The sequence below is a fragment of the Excalfactoria chinensis genome, chromosome 2 (assembly GCF_039878825.1).
Source record: "Excalfactoria chinensis isolate bCotChi1 chromosome 2, bCotChi1.hap2, whole genome shotgun sequence".
Lineage (NCBI taxonomy): Eukaryota > Metazoa > Chordata > Aves > Galliformes > Phasianidae > Excalfactoria > Excalfactoria chinensis.
In genome coordinates this window covers 137,163,567-137,182,279 of record NC_092826.1, presented here as the reverse complement: position 1 = coordinate 137,182,279, position 18,713 = coordinate 137,163,567, and the positions used below count along the sequence as shown (strand labels likewise).

Sequence of the window (18,713 nt, the reverse complement as noted above, 5' to 3'; positions counted from 1 at the left end):
TCAAGAAAAATATATAAATATAGATTGTTCATCAGAAGACTCAGAAACAAAACATGTCCTAATTGAACCCACTCATTCTGCTTAAGCACTCTGTTCCTGCGCTGTTTGCGGCTGAGGGAAACCAAACACGTTTCCATCTGTGTGTTACATTACAGGCTTACAATTTCCATGTAGAAAACACTCCAGAGCCAACAGCAGTTACAAAGGCCAACTGTGAAACTGCAGGAAAAAAAAAAAACACAAAGAAATCAACACCATTTATTCTTCACGTATTGCATTACAAGTGTCTCTTATCAAACTCCAAGTATAATTCATGTTACTCCTTTAGAAATTCAAATTCAACACCATCACATAGAAAGAAAACCTAAATAGGTGTGACAGGGTTTTGGTGACGTCCTGATCAGACACTGATCAGACACGGAGGCTCGGACTGCCACCAAGGCTGACGAGCCCAGCGCTCAGTGCAGGAGGGACACAGCCCGGCGCTCGCTTGCCCAGTAATGCCGCTGTGCTGGCAATTCTTTATTGCTGTAAATCACAACAGGGATGGTTCCACGGGTACCAGTTTGCAAGGGACTGGGAAACACGTCAGGGAGGACTCGCACAGCCAGGCACAACAGGCTGGGTCTCAAGAACAGTCCCACGTGCGTCTTTTCCAAGCGCAGTGACACAGATCTCCTCTCCCTCTGACCGTGAGTGGTGAGTTTGTGGATCATCTGCAAGACCAGTTTCCAGACAGCAGTGCCTCGTTGCTCTGCTTGAAGATCAGATTCTGTTAGAGGTAGACCTCTAGTATCTGCTTGTCTGTTCATCCCTTGTTTTCTGAGCATCTTTAGACCTTGTTCTCTGAGTTCATTTCTTTCTCTTCACTGTCTGTCTTGGGCAGGGTCTGCAATTTGTTTCTAGGGACATGAAGGAGAGAAAAAGAAACCATATTGTAACCATTCCAGCTTACAATTGCTTGTCCTTTTTGCTTTAAATCTAGAGCTCCGAGCACTCACCTCTTTTCATGGTTGTCTGTCTCTGTGTCATCTGGCAGTTCAATCCTACTGGTCTCAGGCAGCAGGAAGCAGAGCAGCCCCCCCAGCACAGTGGCACCGCCATAGACGGACATGGGGATGGCGTGGTGGTACTGCTCCAGGAGGCGGATCAGTGGGGCAACGATCCCTGCCACCCGTGCAGCCATTGAGCACAGCCCCACACCACTCTGCCTGTGGGAGTGAGGGGAAAGTGGAAGATGTAGGCTGGGCTCAGCTCAGCATTACGGAAGACCAGCGCTACAGCATGAGGAGGTGTAAGGGGCAGCCATGGTGCCTTTATCATGGTGCCTCTATCCTCCCCCTTCACCACCAGCACCCAGGTTGGAATGTGCATCCCCGTGTCCTCCCATCATCATGGGAAGCCATAGGATATGGGGGAATCTCACCTGATGACGGTGGGGAAGAGCTCTGCAGAGTAGACATAGGAGGTGGAGAACGAGGCAGATGCAGCAAACTTGCCAACGACTGCCAGGACGGTGATTGCCACAGCCTGGTCTGAAGGGAAGAGAAGAGATGGCTGCTGTGACACCATGGAGAAGGATCAAGCAGGACCTTGGGTCTCTGCAGTTGGATTTTTAGAGACAGCCCTCTTTAGCAGGGCCTGTTGTGATAGGACATAGAGAAATAGTTTCAAACTAAAAGAGGGGAGATATGGATTGGTGATAAGGAAGAAGTCTTTTACAGTAAGGGCAGTCAGGCACTGACAAAGTTGCCCATAGAGGCAGTGGATTCCCTGTCCTTGGGGACATTCAAGATCAGGCTGGATGGGGCTCTGGTCGAGCAGTAGTTGTCCCTGTTCTCTGCAGAGGAGTTGGACTAGATGGCCTTTAAAGGTCCCACAAACTCAAACAATTCAATGATTGTATGATTCTAATGGACTTTCCAAGCAGATCTGCCACCCAAGGTATTGGATACCACTTCTAGCATATCCTTTTCAACAAAATACCCTCTGGTCAAAGGAAACACATATTTCTCCTCAGGCCTTGAACATTTCCTAAATAAGCTACTGCAGATCATTGGGGAATGCTCATTTGAAAACATTACATGTAATAGATCTGGTAACTAGCAATAAGACAAGAGGGAATGGCCTCAAGTTGCACCAGGGGAGGTTTGGGATGGATATTAGGAAAAATTTCTTCTTGGTAAGAGTGGTAATGCATTGGAACAGGCTGCCCTGGGAGGTGTTGAAGAAGTGTGGAGATGTGGCACTGAGGGACATGGTGTAGAGCAGTCACAGGCATGGGTTGATGGTTGGACCATGATGATCTTAGTGGTCTTTCCAACCTGTACGATTCTATGAATCTATGACTCAATAGCTTGAAAGCATGTTACCTTACTTGCATCAACAGCATAACAGCAGTGGCAAAGGAACATCGTGTAGGGAAACTGTAGTTAGAAACAGATAAGGGGGGACAGTTCTGACAGAAATTAAAAAGAGCTGGGGGTCTCCCTTGAGCTGGGAAGAGGTTGTTCACCTTCAGGGATGCCAACAATGATGAGACACATCAAGCCAGCCACCAGCAGGAGAACAGCTTGGACTTTTTTCCTCCCAAACCACCGTAGCATGTAAATGCAGCAAATACGACCTGGTAACTCCACTACCCCAAAAGCAAATTGTGTCAGATAGATGTCGAGACCAAAGCCTGTCACGTTAAGGCTCAGACCATAGTAGACTAGACCATCCACAAACCTGAAATTCAATGGAATAGAGTAGGTAATCAGATGAGCTTTCATGGATTTTACTTTTTCATTAGGTATGTAGGCTAGTTAGAAGGCATGCAACTTATTTGTTTAAATTTCCAGGAATCCCTGTTTTAATTCTGGTCAACACCTGTGACAGTTTTGTAGGATATGGTTAGATGAGATAAAGCACCACGGGCACCAATGTGCTCAGCAATATACAGGCTGTATCCAGAATTTCTATAGGGACCCAAAACTGCCCCAAACTCCAGAGATTCCCACAAAACTGGAATTACTCCAGCTCTTCCCACAACCCCCACATTGTCTAGAATTATCATCTTCTCGCCGTGCTCAAAAAAGGTGTATCTGGTCCAGCCTGCTGAGAAGGTTAGCAAATATACAGACATGATGGGAGCTCTGGGATGTCTGATCTAGTACTTCATCTATGGCAGGGTGGTTGGAACCTGATGATCATTGAAGTCTCTTCCAATTCAAGCCACTCTATGATTCTGTGGTTCCATAATGATTCACAGAGTGGTCAGAGGCATGGGCTGGTGTTTGGACACAATGACTTGAAGATCTTTCCTACCTTACTGATTCTATGATCCCATGACCCACTTGTGAGTAACCCTGAAGGCATTCTCCTTTTCACATGGAAGTTGGGAAAGAAGGAACAAGGGGGTGACTTACCAGGCACACGCCATGATTAAAGTCACCTTCAGCAGGTGCTTCTTCCGAAGAAGATCCAGAATACTTCCAGACTTGGTCCGGGCCTCACACTTCAGCTTCAACAATCAGAGAGCCAGAGTCAGAGCAGACAACCCACAGCTGGCTCTTTTTTTCCAGCAGAAGACAAAGGACAACCCCAAAGGAGGATTTGGGTTCCTCCTTTCTTTCTGCCATGGTGAACTCTGGAAGTGCTGCAGGCTGAGCCTCAGCAGAAGATGCCCCTCCTGCCTGACCTTGTCTCGTGTCAGCTCAAGCTGGAGTTTCCCACCACCCATCATCAAATGGTCCCCCACATGCATGGAAAGCTTTTTACCAAATGACCCCTCCCCCAAAATCTTCTACAAATCTCTTCTGAGCTGGCAACACCAGCACCTTCCCAGGTCTTTATTTGCTGGCTTAGTCCTGCTGCCCCAGGGCTGCAAACACAGAGGCAGGTCTCTGGGGTCTACAAGGTGTTGCCACAGCTGGTACCTGGTCGAGCAGTTCTGGAGGAATGGTGCGTTTGTTGATGGCTGCTGCCTTCTTCAGGTACTTCTTAGCTTCTTCTATTTTGCCTCTTGTCACCAGCCAGCGAGCTGACTCTGGGAGCACCCTGCCAAGGAGGTGAGAGCAGAAAACAGCACTGTGACCTGCTGAGCTTCCTCATAGGTTGTCCCTTGCCACCGGCAGTGGGCATGATGTGTGAAGCCCCTCCAGCATGTGTTATGTCTGCAGGGAACTCACTGCCCTCCTGCCACTTACCAGAAGTAGAAGAAAAGGGCAAACATAGGAGCAGACCCTGCTATTTGCAGCAACCTCCAGTTACGAATTCCATAACTCAAGCCAGCCAAGAGCAGTTGTCCAGCAGCTAAAAAGCAGTGAGAAATAAGCACTGCCGCTGGTCGATAGGAAACACCAACCCATTCTGTAGCTGGAAAGAATAATGAAGATTCAGTGTCATCGTTGTGAACGATTTCTCCTCATTCAAGCAGTGTGTCTCTCCCAGGGAAGAGCTCTTATGAAAGTCTGGAACCTGGCAGTTGGACCTCCAGGATGTTGTCAGTGACATGCTAGAAATGGCCTCATACATTGGAGACACTGCAAGTCCCTGTCAAGGGCTCACATCATCTTCTAGGTTGGCAGCACAGTTCCTATAATGAAACCCCTCTCCCCCCCATATCTTCCTCTTTCTTTAGACCTTGTTCCAGAGATTGGCCCATATAGGTCATGTTCCTGGGGGAGGAGGACCAGATCTATCACAGAGCCTTCCTTTGAGAGAGATGCCTTTAAAATGTCCAGGACTATCGCTTATGTTTCTTTTTGTATTGCATCTTTGAGGGTCCTCATCAGTCAAATCAAGGGCAGCTTACTCACCTAAAGGCAAGGTAGTAATCAGAATTCCTGACGCAGCAGTTGACATGATACATCTGAAGACCACGTATAAAGTGAAATTGGGCAAAAAGGCAAGTACCAAACCGAACAGACTCTGTCCGAGCATGGAGATCAGAAGGACTGGCCGGCGGCCGATCCTGTGGAAGAAAAGGGAAGGAACAATTGGTATCTGGAGAGACCCCATGGGTATGGGGAAGAGCCCAGAGGGACACACAGTGATCTGGGAACTATGTGAACAAAGCTCCTCGAACCAGGAAGGAGCAGACAAGAAAAGGAGCCTTTCCATTTCTGACCAGATGTGGTGCTAGCAAAGGTTCAAGTCACTTCCGAAGTACCAAGCCCTTGGAAGGCTTCCACACCATCTCTGCTGAGTACAAAGAGGATCAGACTGAAACTGAAACAGGTTTTACTGCTGGCTCAACTCTGAAATAATCTGTACACGTACTGTGCCTTTCTTTCTCCCATGATCCTGTGTGGACCTCGGCTCCCACGACCTCAGACCTTTGGCCAGTGTCAGCATAAACAGAGCAGAGCCACAAAAAGGAAGCACACGTGCTCCGGTTAGCAACTGAAGGTGCCCACGTGTAAGTCTGTGGAATCCCTGTGTGTCTGAGATGTCAACTGGGACTGGAATCATGATTTCTGAATGACCCCCCCAACTTCCATAAGGCTGTATCTCCCATTACCTCTCAGATATCTATGGACAACTGAAATGCACTTGTTCAGGTAAGGGACAGAGTTCTGTGGAGGAGGTGTCTCTTCATTCATCATTCATTAATGAATGCATGGGCATCCTGAAGTCTCAGTGAAGCTTTCTGTGGTTGCCAGGCAGTAACTCTAGGCAGGTATTTGTGTCACCTCACCTGTCACTGAGTGGTCCAACGATCATAGCTCCTACTAGAAGCCCCACCATGGAGAGAGACTGGGAGATGTCACCCAGGTCCTTCCTGTCGCACACGAGGTCAAACTGGAGGAAAGAAACACAGATGCTTTTGCTTTTGAGTGATCCAAGTTTCTCAGGATGAGGAGTGCTTCTGGTTCCAGGCAGACACGGGAAATGTGCACCCAGGCTCTCGTTGTAGCCTCTGGGAGCGGATCCCACTCCTAAAGGTATGATTCTCTATTGCATGCATGAACTGCACAGGTTGAATATAGGAGAGATCCATTGGGAACTCAGTGATGCCCAAAGCACTGGGACCTTCAGGACTCCCTTCAGCCTACACACCCCAAAGGAACCTCCTGGCTGGGATTTTATGCTTGAAGTAGGACCTTGGGACAGGAGTCTCAGCACCTTGCTTCCCTGGGGCAGGAGGGAGGGAGAAAGACAGCAGAGCAGCAGAGAGCTTGGAGGAAGGTACTTGTGAGAAGGTGTTGGAGCTGAGAGTGAGGAAGAAGGAAGAGAGAAAAGAGGAAGAATGAACAGAGGTTCAGAGAGGGAGAAGTTAGGGATGTCAGTAGGCAGAGCCATTGCTTATCTTCATGGCCCGTAGGACATCTTGCCCAAGCCCTGAAGTCTCTGGAAGCCCTAGAAAACTCAACTACAAGTAAAGCTCTGGGAAGGTAGATATCATTCAGGGGGATGGGAATGTAAGGAGAATCAAGCAGAAGGATAGCAAAAACTGTGGCAGGGAAACTGAATTGTTCCTTCATGCAACATACACTGCGACTTACCTGGATGCTGAAACGAAGATGCATGGTGAGTACTGTGGCTTTTCATTGAACCAACCTACAGCACAGGATGCTCCTATTCCATCCCATCCTATCCCATCATCCCATGTCCCCACAGCATCACAAGGAGATACAGACCTCGGTGAGCAGGGATGGCTGCTGTGCTGTGGGGTACACCCAGCCGCTGCTGCACTTCTCCGTGGCATTCAGGCCATATGCCCTGATGGAGTCGAGGTCCCAGTCCACGGGTGAGTACATGGAGCACTGATCATACTCCCCATCTGCACCCCGGGGCAGGGTGAGATTCAGCTGCTCTTCCTCAGTCAGGTTGGGACCGACAGCACGGATCCAGTCCGTGTTGCAGTAATGAGGCACGTCCACAACCATGAACACTTGGCCAACCATTTGGAAAGGAGTAATAAGTAGTGGGAGGGAGAGCAACAGCACCAGCAGTTTCTGATAGAGGCAAAACTCCCCCACAGCACTTATCAAATCCCCAAACTCAACCATGGTGACTACCTCTACGGCCAGGCTACTGTGGAGCGTATCACTTAAATAGTGCAATATTAATGTTTAAACTGTATGAGCACTAAACACCTAATCAGATGTGATAAAATGAGCACTTGAACCAACATGTTCCCCCACTAAAATGATATACCGGAGTCCTCGGGGATGCACTTTGTCACCAGCCATTTGGGTTGGGTTTATGTTTCAAGACTTTGGTAGCGGGGTGGGGCTGCAGGGTGCCCTCTGCAAGCAGAGCCGCAGGGGAAAGTGATTTTAGTTTGCTTTTAATTCACACTTCTCTAATTACAATAGGAAATAATTCATATTATTCTCCCAGCACAGAGTCTGCTTTGCCCATGATGGTGATTGGTGAGTGATCTCCCTGTCCCATCTCAAACCCTGTGCCATTTACTGAATTTTCTGCTTTTATTTATGGCTTCATGGTTAGATAGCCCATCCTGGTGCCAGGAAAGAGAAGCAGAAAAGCTTTCTTTGTACTTCTACTTTGGACCATGAAATATGGCTGGTCAACATGTTGGCTTGATGTTGACAACTGTCAGTTTTCATTGGTCCCAGGTAGAATCCCTGGTCAGTCATAACACTGTATCTAAACTACAGCATCTTGGAGATTATCTGAAAACAGATCTGACTGAGAGAGCATCTTTAAGAAAAACAGTGGACTCGTTACACAGTCATTCAGAGCACACAGAATTTGGGGATAGGAGGTGATAGCAGCCTGGCTGTGCCCGAGGTTCTGAAGTCACTTGAAAAGGAGATTGACCTGATTTCTGCTGTGTGTCTCAACTATTTCCTGGGCAGTGTCTCTGAGCGGTTTGTATCTTTATTCCTGGAAACTGGAAACCTGGATTGCCCTCAGAGTATGAAATGTGGTGTGTAATTTGGCAAAGGTCTCTTGGCTGCTCCAGAGGTTCCCTGTAGCCAAAATCTGTGACTGCTATGCTCTGGGATGACTTGGCCAAGGAGAACTTCCATTGCAGAGGCGTTTTGAACCTATCCTGCAGAGTCAGCTGAAATCTCTGAGCTTACCCTGCTGTGGGTGGCTCATGTTCTTCCTTTCCACTCATCCATCAGCATCCCCTGAGGCAAAGAGGTCAGATTTTGGCTATAAAATCTCCCTGTGAGTGGTTCAAACATGGTTGCTGTCTCATGTGCTAATGCAGACATGACTTCTTGAGGCTGTTCTTCATAATGTCACCAGATAGGCCTTGATAATGATCCGGGAAAGCTTCAGTGACCTCTTGTAAACCCTGTCACTCTAAGGTGACACTTCTCATAGAAAGAGATAATTCTTTATCATCTTTATCTCACAAGGAGATGTGGGGCTGAATAGGTCATAGAATCATATCATAGAATGGCTTGGTTTATGATGGACCTTAAAGATCACTTACTTCCAGCCCCCTGCCATGGGCTGGTAATCCCCAACCAGATCAGGCTGCCCAGGGCCCTGTCCAACCTGCCCTTGGGGCACCTCCATGGATGGAGCACCCACAGTTCTCTGGGCATCTGGAGCTGCCCCCTGAGTGAAAAATTTCCTCCTAAATCTCCCCTTTTCTTTAAAACCATTCTCCTTTGTCCTATCACTATCAGACCATGGAAAGAGTCAGCCTCCCTTCTGATTATAAGCTCCTTTTAAGTACTGGAAGGTTGCAATGAGGCCTCCCAGATCCTTCTCTAGGCTGAACAAGCCCAAATCCCTCAAACTTTGTCCCAAGGCACCTGCCCGTCCCAATTTCAGCATCTAATGAATCATGCAACTCTCAGGGACATCTCCCTTTTCCTTGGACTCATACTGATGTCTCTCCGCATAACCAACGACATCCTGCTTTGCAGCAGATGCAGTCATTAAGCAATTTTATTCCACCAACAGATATGACAGAGCCAGTGCATATTTCATCGCTGTCATGGCAGAGATATGTATATATATACATATTTATATTTATATGTATATATATATATTTTTTTTTTTTTTTTTTAAACAGACAGATGATTAACACAAGTGAAGTGATGTACTACACAGAATCATAGGATCATTAAGGTTGGAAAGACCACTAAGATCATCTAATCCAGCCATCAACAATAGACCGTGTACATGAACCTATTCATAGTCTATATGCTCTTGCTTTGGCTTTCTAAGGTTTCTGATGAAGTTGCTCATCATTGGTATAATTGCTAACTCCTGTAGCACTCATGCTATGTCCGTAAAGGGCATCTAGGGGGGTTGAGATGAAACCACATAGGGATGGCAGAGGTAGAGATGCCACAATGCCACACGAGACCTGCGTTCCCTCTCCTCCTCTGCCTTCACACTGAGTGACCTTGGCAAGGTAATTTCACTTATCTTTACTTATCATCATAAAATGAGGATAACAATGGCAACCTCCCATGTGAAGTAATTTTGCAGTCTAAAAAAGGGAGAATATCACGAGGGAGTGAGATATTGTTATCAAAGAATGTAGATAAGGCATCTATTCTGCTCTAAGCATCTAAATATAGTTGTCTCTATGTGAAATAGATGTCTAAGGTTGCACTGTAATCAGAAGAGCTCAATCAATAAACTCGGCGGAGTTCTGAGAGCTCTAAGCTTTTTGAATGCATTTGTTCATTGTGAACAGAATCCCCCTCCAAGCCACACTGACAGTATTTACTAACACAGGAGGGCTTAGACATCTGATCTGTGTTGAAGTACTGCTATTGCAAACGCATGATTCGGAGCCAAATATCCACCCTGCCCTCCTCAGCTCTGCCTTTGCCCATTATGTTTTCTTTTTGCACATGTGGCCAAGGATTCAGTTCCTTCCTGATAATGGATTTCTTTTCTCGGAAGCTTCAGGATCTTGATGAGCTCATTGCTCCCTTCTGTAGATGGCAGCCATGCAATCATCCTCAGAGGAAACCTTGCAGTAGATGGAAGTGCTGGTCCCACTGAAGAAATGACCCTCTCCTTGCAGGTTTCTCACAGTGAAGCCAGACTTTATGACGCTACGATCAGGATAGAGCTCTTAAATTTAGCTCCTTAAGCTGCTAATAAATCAGCCAATGCACAACTGAATTCACCTACTGCCAGAGGGGTGGCAGATTTCTAAGCCCTTCTTTATTTTCCCCCCAACTATATAAAGAACTCCTGTTTTAAAAGGCCATCATCGAACACATTTGGGTCTGCAGGAGAGAGATTTTCATGAGCTTCTTCAGCTTCTGAGATTTCTCTGCTCCTTTCCATTTTTGCAGGAGCATCCTGGCCAGTTCGGTCTGAAATGTCATTCAGTGGATCAAAGAGATTCTGATGAGAATTATCAGCAGCATGGCTGGTGAACAGGTACCATGCGGGAATACTGCCTTCCTGCATGGGGAGATATTTGTTTGTTGGGCCTTCAGCCCTAGGACACAATCCAAATGCACCCTCAGCAGCACTGGGTGCATGGTAATGTGGATCAAAGTGCTGTAGTGGTGCACAGCTCTGGCTCCCTTCTGTGTCTCTAGTAACCATCTCATCCTGTCCAGAAAGGAACAGGAGGCTGGAGGTGTCCCATGCTCCCAGTGGGGCATTTGTTTCTTCTAGGATTTCCTGATCTAGATTGGAGTTAAAAATCTCATCCTCTATGTTTGTGTTCTGGACATTCAAACTCAGTAAGTTCTGATCCAGCAGATGACCAACAGGTGGATTTCCATCCCCAGTGAGATTTTTTTTGCTGTAATCAACTGCACACATAAGATCTGGGGGAGGATAGAAAGGGTTTCTTCCACCTTCAAAGCCAATTGCACCTTCTGTCTGATTTTCCTGTGCCAGCAAGAGAGATGGACAACATCTTTCTTGTGGCTGCTGAACCTGCCTGCCTACAGCTGGTTGGTCATGGACACTGAGTTCAGTTCTCTGCTGTTTATCATCATCTGAACAGTTTGTACCAGGAGCTGAAAACAGAGTATCGGTCTCCTTGACCTCAGAGGTATCTGAGCAGCCTCCAGCACTGTCCCCTGTATCTTCAGAGATGACCGCTGTCTTCTCTGGCTGTGGTGGCTGGTCATTCTTGGATGCTTTTTGTTTTGCTTGGCTGGAGGAGATGAGGAGGCTCTGGGGCTTTTCCTGCTTGTCTTCATTATTAGTTTGTTCTGAGGATCCTGCAGGGTATTTTTGTTGACTCTGCTTCTCTGAGGAGCGCCCAAACAAAGTGACAAGGGCTGACTGGGGCTTGGTGGGTTTCCCTTGGGTTGTTTCTTTCTTGTGAGTGCTGCTTTTGTCTTCAGAACCAAAAAGTGCAGTGAAGGGTGTTTTCTCAAACAGGAAACCTTTACCCAGCACATCTGTCCTGGCTTGACTGCTTCTGGTCTCTTTGCCCTCATCACTGGGTCTTAATGTATCCTCAGCACTTCCCTCTGAGTGTTTCAGCTTCATTTTCTCTTTGCCCTCTGGATGGCCTTCGCATTTGTCTGAGGATACAGTTGATTTGGAAGACTCTAATTTTTCAATTGGCTGCTCAGAAATGGGAAAGATGTTTCCAAGAAGATCTTCACTCGGATCCTGTGATTTGGAGTTGTTGACTTCATCATGTGAGGGCTGAGCAGCACTGGTCCTTTTCAAAGACGTGTCTGCTGATACGGGAAAATCACTGTAGGGTGATTTTACATCACGTACCATAATATCGCTATGTGGGTTAGTTACCAGTTGGCCATATGTGGCCTGAGGTTCTGTTTCTTGTAGATGGGACATACTGTGTTCATCTGTCATCTCTGGCAAACCAAGTGTAGAAATTCTGTTCTTTTCTGGCTTGTTTTCCCGAGAAGTGTGTTCAGGACCGAGTTCCTCCAGAAACCCTGGTGGATTTACTTCTTTCGTTTTGTTTGTCTTCTCAAATTCCGCCCCTGTGCTCTCTTCCCCAGGCAAATGACTTATGCTGGATGGCTGCATGTTCTCCTCCAGAAGGACTTCTGTCTGCTTCCTAGGGAGCTCATCAGCATTTATTTTTGATGTCTCACTCACCAGCTCAGCTATCTCAGGTGATACACTCAGCCCTCCTGGCTCTGAGGAGTTGGGTGCTGCACTGGGGGTCCCCGGCACAACAGGAATGATGGGGGCTTGGTGTTTAGCTTTGGGTTCAGGGGGTTCGTTGCCCTCATCTCTGTTTTTTTGCTTCATATTCATGTTGTTTCTGGTTTCAAGACTTTCTGGCATGCATGAGGCCGATCCTCTTTTCAGCTGGAGCTTGCCCTGCTGGAACGCAGCAACTCGCTGGGACACATGGCCCCCTCGCTTACCATTGCCTACATCCCCATTCCCAGGTGCCAGTGCTTTCTCACCATCTCTCTGCTCTCCAGGCTTAGGCTGGGAGCACACTTGCTCTCTTTTCTCAGGATAGGTGATACCAGGTAGGAAGCTGCCCTCCTTCAGAGCTGCCTCTCTGGCTGTTTTTCTCTCCTGACCCATGAGCACCACCCTGTCCGCCTTGTTGCCTGCATCCTGGTGGCTTTGCCAGCTCAATGCGGGCTTCTTCCAGGAACATGTTCCCTTTCCAGCTTTTCCATCTGTTTCTGAAGGTGGCCAGCAGTTTCTGAGCTTGTTCCTTAGGAACACAGGCCTGCTGTTCAGCTCTTGCCTTTGCTCAGCCAGCTGCAGGCTGCATGGCGCATTGAAGGATGTGGGTTTCCTTCTTGCTTTGGTCTTATTTTCAGCTCCGCTATACCAGTCCAGAGGCTGTGCTCTTCTGCCTACCGTTGCTGCTGGCTGCATCTGATCATCCCCTGGTTGTTGCTCCAGCCTTTCTCTCTCCCTTCTGCTTTCGGCTCCAGCCATCTGCTTGTAGTGGACTTGGCAGTAGAACACCCCGTGGAGGGCAGCATAATTGTGCAAGCTGGAAAACACACATTGGCATAGCTGTTAGAGGTTGCGCAGGAGGGAAGGATTAACAGCAGCGATGGATAGGTTTTCAGCAGAGTTGTCTTTTGGTGGAAATCAATGGGGAAAAGAGGGGGTCTGAAGAAAGGAACCTTTCAAAAGCACTGTCTGTTTGCTGAGGATATGTTTGATTTTTCTTTCAAAATCTGAAACACGTGAAAAATTATACATTTCCTTGCAGTACCTCAGGGAGCTGTAGGCCAGGTTATGTGAGATCCCTTTATGTGCCAGGCTTCAAAACAGGACTTCATCTTTCCCTTTGTATGGACAGCATGGCCCAGAAGGGTCAGAGGCTGAGAACTAGGTTAGAAAAGCCTTATAACAAGAAGGTTAAGGGCAGGATCTCATTGCTGTGTGTGTTTGCCTTGTGGGAGGTTATAGAGAAGACAGACTTGGATTGTTCGTGGAGGTGTGGAGAACAAGAGGCAATAAGAGCAAGTTGTAAACATGGGATATCATGATTAGATATAGGAAAAGAACATTTTTGCTGCTGATCAGGTCTTGAAAGAGAGGGTCTGACTGGAAGGCTGTGGAATCTCTGACCTTGGAACCATACACACCTCTCCTGGATGAGATCCCGAGCAACATTCCTCCTTGGACCTGCAAGGGACTGGGTGGAGGCTTCCAAGTTTCGTTCCAACCTACCTGACTCCATGAACAGGTGAGGCACTCAGACTTACTCTGACAATTAAAACCCATATCAGCATTTCTAAATTTGAATTATTCCATGTTTTTCATCTCGCCCTTGTTAACACCATACAGATGCTTGGTCTACAAGGGTCTACATGCAGTCTTCAGACTCTAGGGATGGAAGAGCAAATTGCATTGGGGACATCCTCTGGTCTTCCCTGTTACCTTGAGTCTATTCTGTTTGAATGACTACTAGGCCATTCTGAGGCAAAATACTTGGACCTGTCTTACAAACAAATGGATCTGGGGTCCTACCACTCACCTCAGTTTCTTCCCACAGATTTTGCAGCAGAAGCACGAGTGGTGTAAACAGACTCTGTCTGGGAAAACACGCTCCATAGAGTAGACAGGCTGGAGGCATGAGGCACACACCTCTTTCAACATGGGCTGAAGAAGAAGGAGAAACTGAAGATAAATAACTACGAATGGTGACCACTTGGAAATACAAGCTGATTTGCAGAATCTGCTGCTTGTGTTGGATTTTCATGATGTTTTTTTGAGATTTTTGGGGACAGTTCAGGCTTCTGGCTGACCTAATTCACTAGTAGTCTTGGATAGGTCAGCATTAAAGTTTATTTGAGACAAAAATACAAGATGTCCTCGGATCACTCGTGAGAGATGCGATTAATTTAATCTGGAGTGAATGGCTCACTCAGATGAGTCACTTAAAAGACTGAGTGAGCTAAGAAACACTGTTGAGAGGCTCTGACTTAAAATTCTGGATGGGCAGCTCCTGAAATCGAGATACCATACCAAGCTGCTCACATGAATGACATAATCCAAACCTTAAAAAGATCACAGGTCTCAGCGTTAAAGCTCCAACTGCTCCATAAACCTCGTGGTTTACTCCAATATGTTGAGTTGTGCACGTATTTTCTGCCATTTCTGCGGATCAAACACCACTTTATGTAAAGAGCCCAAGGAATCTCTCTGGAAAGCACTGAAAACATCAGCTATTTTATTGATGGAGGGAGAAAGGGATTCATTCAACATGTACCCATTGTCAACTCAGAGAATGGACAAGTTTAATTTTGGCTGTTATGTCGTGTGGGCTGAAGGCCAGATTTTTGAGTGGAGGAAGCATAGAATATATTTCTGCATTAGAAATATACGGTGTGCCTTGAGGTGAGTTGACAAGGGAACTGGAACCTTTAATTTGCAGCAGACACCTGGCATTTGTACAAATAGTTTAATTACCTTTCTTTCTTTGGCTGAACATATCAGTAATGTCAAGTCCTATCTGTTTTTCTACAACAGCGCTTCAGAGAGGAAGAGTTTAATGTTCTTTGCTTTTCTTCCCTGTGTCTAGATGGATGCATCCAAACAAAAGCCCCATCTTCCCTGCAGTCTTCAGTGATCTCAATACATCTCTGTTTTTCAAAGTCCCTTGCAGAGAGGATAGCAAAGACCTGTAAGTATGTACGTATGTAATGGTTGTCTAAACTCTCAGTATACACAGTGGATGTCCAGTTAAGGGAAAGCAGGAGGTGATACATCAACCGTGAACCAGGCACATGGGATAGTCAGCTAGGCAAGATGAATTTCACCAGTGTGCCTACAGAACTGGGCTGATGCCAATGGGAGGGCAGCACTAGTGAAGCTGAAGCTGAGACATGCTTTTGTGCAAAGATAAGAGCTGGATCCTCCAAGTGGGAAATGGTAGCAGAAACCAGGTTATTGTGTTTCTCAAAGAAAACTTGAAGCTCTGCATCTTTGGCACAGATGCTGGCTAACTAGAGGAAATGAGCAGGCTGTTTGGCAAAGGATGGTGCAAGGTGATGGGCAGCTTCATGAACACAGCGTCGTTTGAGATAATGGGGCAAAATGCTAATCCTGGCCATGAGAAATCTCTATCACTAGACTGACTTTGTATTTGTTTACTTGGATGCATTGTGTGGTATGGATCGTGGTACCTCTTGGTACTCTTGCAGGCATTTTCTTTGACAGTGATGAGCTCTCAGACAAAACAAAGTTTCTTATTTTGACGGAAAATAGAGAAACTACTGATGTGATTCTGCTGTATAGGAAAAATGCTTTCCTTTAATTGTGAGCGAGGAAGGAAACAGCTGTTGAGCAAACAAACAATATCTCACTACTCTTTTTTTTTTGGGGGGGGATGAATGTATGTACTCCTGGAGTGAGTTCCAAGTGTGGGGGAATCTTTAATAGGGGACACAGGCTCTATCTTTTATAGGGGAGGCACCAGGGTGTATGTTAAGTGCTTACTCTGATGATGCATGACAAATAGATTTAGCCTTCAGTGTTATTTTTACCAGCCCCGGGAATAAGCATTGCTACTGTTTCAGGAGAGAGAGAGGTGATTAGGAGCTATCAAATGGCACTGTGGGCAAGGATATTATCTTAAGACTCCTTTGAAAACATTTATGGAGTGAGAAGGCTCCTTCAGTGCATTGCTGATTACTGCCGTGCTAAAGGTTGCAGCTGGCATTTGCCTTATCATCTGCTGTTTGCATGTTTGCTTTCTAGACACATAAAAATGTTTAAGGTAGGGAAGATCAGCCTGAAAATGCTGTATCATGAGTTGAGTTATCAGTGGATGGAGAAGATGGCGAGATCAAAGCTTTCATACCTAAGATTAAGTATCTTAACAGGGATGTGTGGCTGAAATAGACTTGGGACAGGTCATACTTGATGCAGGCACTTCAAACGTACCATGTTATATGAACACTGCTTCAGGAGAACTGGATCTGCAGCTGAATTTCTCCTATGACCACCCAAGGAGGTATAGCCATGGCGAGATCATTTGTCCCCTGTCTGCTGGTACAAGTAGTTTTCCCAGCCAACTTGCTCTTGAAAATACCTACCTAACACTGTGTGAGAATGCAGTGATTCACCAGGATAAAGAATGGTGAACAATATCATGTCTTGTATCCAACCATCCTAGAAAACTAGGACAACTCATTTGGGATTTGGCAGTTTGTATGTACTATACTTGTTTATTATTGCAAGGTCTGAAGAAGGGAGCTTGCAAACTTCAGCTTGTACTTGAATTTCAAAACCATGCATTTGTTTTCTCTCCAGCTCTTTCAGCACTATGAGGAGCCACGTATGATACTGAAATAATGCAGCACCTGTGTCCTCATGGTATCCTGGCTAATGGAAATACCATGAAAGAAATACATCCCAAATGAGCTTAGCCTCATAAATGGCTCATTGAGACATTTAGAAACCCAAAGTACAAACAATAGGATCACTATTTTTAAGCACTGGCAGTGCAGGATGTTTGGGTTTATTTGAGTTTCTGTGGAATCATTTTCTTTGCCCAAGGAACCTGTTTGCAGCTTAGTAAAACTTAGTAAAACTTAGTAAAACCTGGTACTGGCATCCTGAAACAAGCTAAGACTAGAAAAAAGCAAACATAAGAAAGCAGTGTTGGAAAAAAATTCAAGAGAACCTCTGAACTGCTGATTCTGCCATTTCAATTACTGATCCTACTAAAACAACTGGGAAGGTCTGAAGAGTTATTTGGTCTGGTTCCCTGGAACCAGATACATTCAGTTTACGATGATATGCCCTTTTACCTCAAGCTTTGGTGTATTCTTTGGTGGAATTGAAAACCATGTTCTTAGTTTTCTTTTGGCATACACTACCTCTGAGCTTCTGGGTTCCTAGAAGCATATCAAAGAGCTCTGGGTATGTGCCTACATTCAACAACAGAGAGGTATTATTCATTCATGCAACGTTTTCCATTATTTTCAGGGAGGTCGAAGGGGCCCTGAATTATTTAGCTGCAATCTGCCTACCTGGTCCACCGCACCTTGAGCAAGATATTGCATGGTGTGAGATAATATCTGCTGTTTAAAAACATAGCCATGAACTGAGCGATATGAAGTGGCACACTCTGAAACTGTTGTCAGTCATCAGTGTGAGAAAGCACTTCTTGGGGTGTACATCGTACCCAGTGTTAACTTCAATGTGCTCCTGGATGGGGTGGTGTGTATTAAATTATATTCAACTCAGTTTTCAGATGTGAATACAGACGTTGCTTGCCACAGAGCTGATAGTCCACTCACATTGTAAAGAAGACATGGATCTGTGATTTAGATTTAGTGATTTGGAATGGCCTTACTGTGCAATCAGACTGGTTCATTTCAGTGGTTAATATCAGGGGACTTCAAAAGGAAGCAAGCCCTCAACAAAAGAAAGCCAACCAGACAAAAGTATTTTTAGAGGTAACGTTTACCTTCAGAATGCAGCAATAAAAGTTAAAAAAAAAAAGAAAAAAAGAAAAAAAAAGCCACAAAAAAATCTAAAATCATGAGTTGTGAATGTACAAAACAAAGTCATAATAAAAAGAAAATTGCTTTACAAGGTTGCAAAATGAACTTAAACAGTAAACAGGTATGAAAGCATGGAAAATCTAAAATAAGGGTGTTTTTTTTTTTTTTTTGTATATATCGAATAATAAATAACAATTCTGAAGATAAAGGAAAGCAACAACCATTCTTTCTCATCTGGAGCATCTTTCTTTGAATCTTCCTTTGGAGAGACAACACTGATAATGGCTGTGGGGGTTTGATGTAACAATTTTCAATAGCATCAAGTAGTTCTAGGAAACATACTCTGCTAAATACCTCCCCCACCGATAACAGTGTCAGCTATTCGAACTTTTCAATTCATTGTCCAGGAAAAAACCCATCCAACCCACCCGTCAATGTCAGTATGTGTACTTATACATATGTGTGCATTTACGATGCCCTTCCCAGCAATTCTGTACTGAAATTAAATACCAAAGTGTTTGTTTGCCAATGGCCAGATTGATGTCTTCTTGAACTGATTCTATCTATCTTTTCTTGATAATTAGTTCAGAGAAGCCTAATGTAGCCCTTCCCATGCCCCAGATAATACTGATGGGGAAGAAGCTGCCCAAGATGCCCATGGATGGATGTTTCCCTTGTGCTTCTGGCAGTGTCAGGGCTCTGAGTTGTGGTGCAGCACCAAGTCTGTTGGGTTGTTCAGGTGAGGGCTGTTGTTCTCCTCCAGTGTCGAGGCAGACAGCATTTGCCCTGTTTATATAAGAACACCAAGACAAAGACCCTGAGAAGTCTTTAGGGTGTAGATGATTCCCTGTGTTTGATGTGGATAAACCAGGAGAACTTTTT

At 45.6% G+C, this 18,713-nt stretch overlaps 1 protein-coding gene across 1 annotated transcript; it reads right to left on the bottom strand.

Moving 5' to 3' along the window:
• Nucleotides 1-832: 832 nt before the first annotated feature.
• On the bottom strand, nt 833-7,019 carry LOC140248799 (solute carrier family 22 member 13-like). The gene is made up of 10 exons (XM_072329838.1): nt 6,627-7,019; nt 5,684-5,787; nt 4,803-4,957; nt 4,191-4,359; nt 3,921-4,041; nt 3,411-3,505; nt 2,516-2,730; nt 1,427-1,535; nt 1,002-1,211; nt 833-902 (listed from the first exon to the last, which is right to left on the bottom strand). The coding sequence occupies exons 1-10, from the start codon at nt 6,996-6,998 to the stop codon at nt 833-835; spliced, it is 1,620 nt and encodes a 539-aa protein (XP_072185939.1). The 5' UTR covers nt 6,999-7,019.
• Between the last annotated feature and the right edge of the window lie 11,694 nt (nt 7,020-18,713).

Bases quoted from the DNA above. Each gene is read 5' to 3' on its own strand.
- LOC140248799 (XM_072329838.1), bottom strand. From the start codon at position 6,998: ATGGTTGAGTTTGGGGATTTGATAAGTGCTGTGGGGGAGTTTTGCCTC. The intron at 4,042-4,190 runs GTAAGTGGCAGG...CCTCCTTGGCAG, and splicing joins GCCCTTTTCTTCTACTTCTG to GGTGCTCCCAGAGTCAGCTC. The intron at 2,731-3,410 runs GTAAGTCACCCC...ATTGAATTTCAG, and splicing joins TTAATCATGGCGTGTGCCTG to GTTTGTGGATGGTCTAGTCT.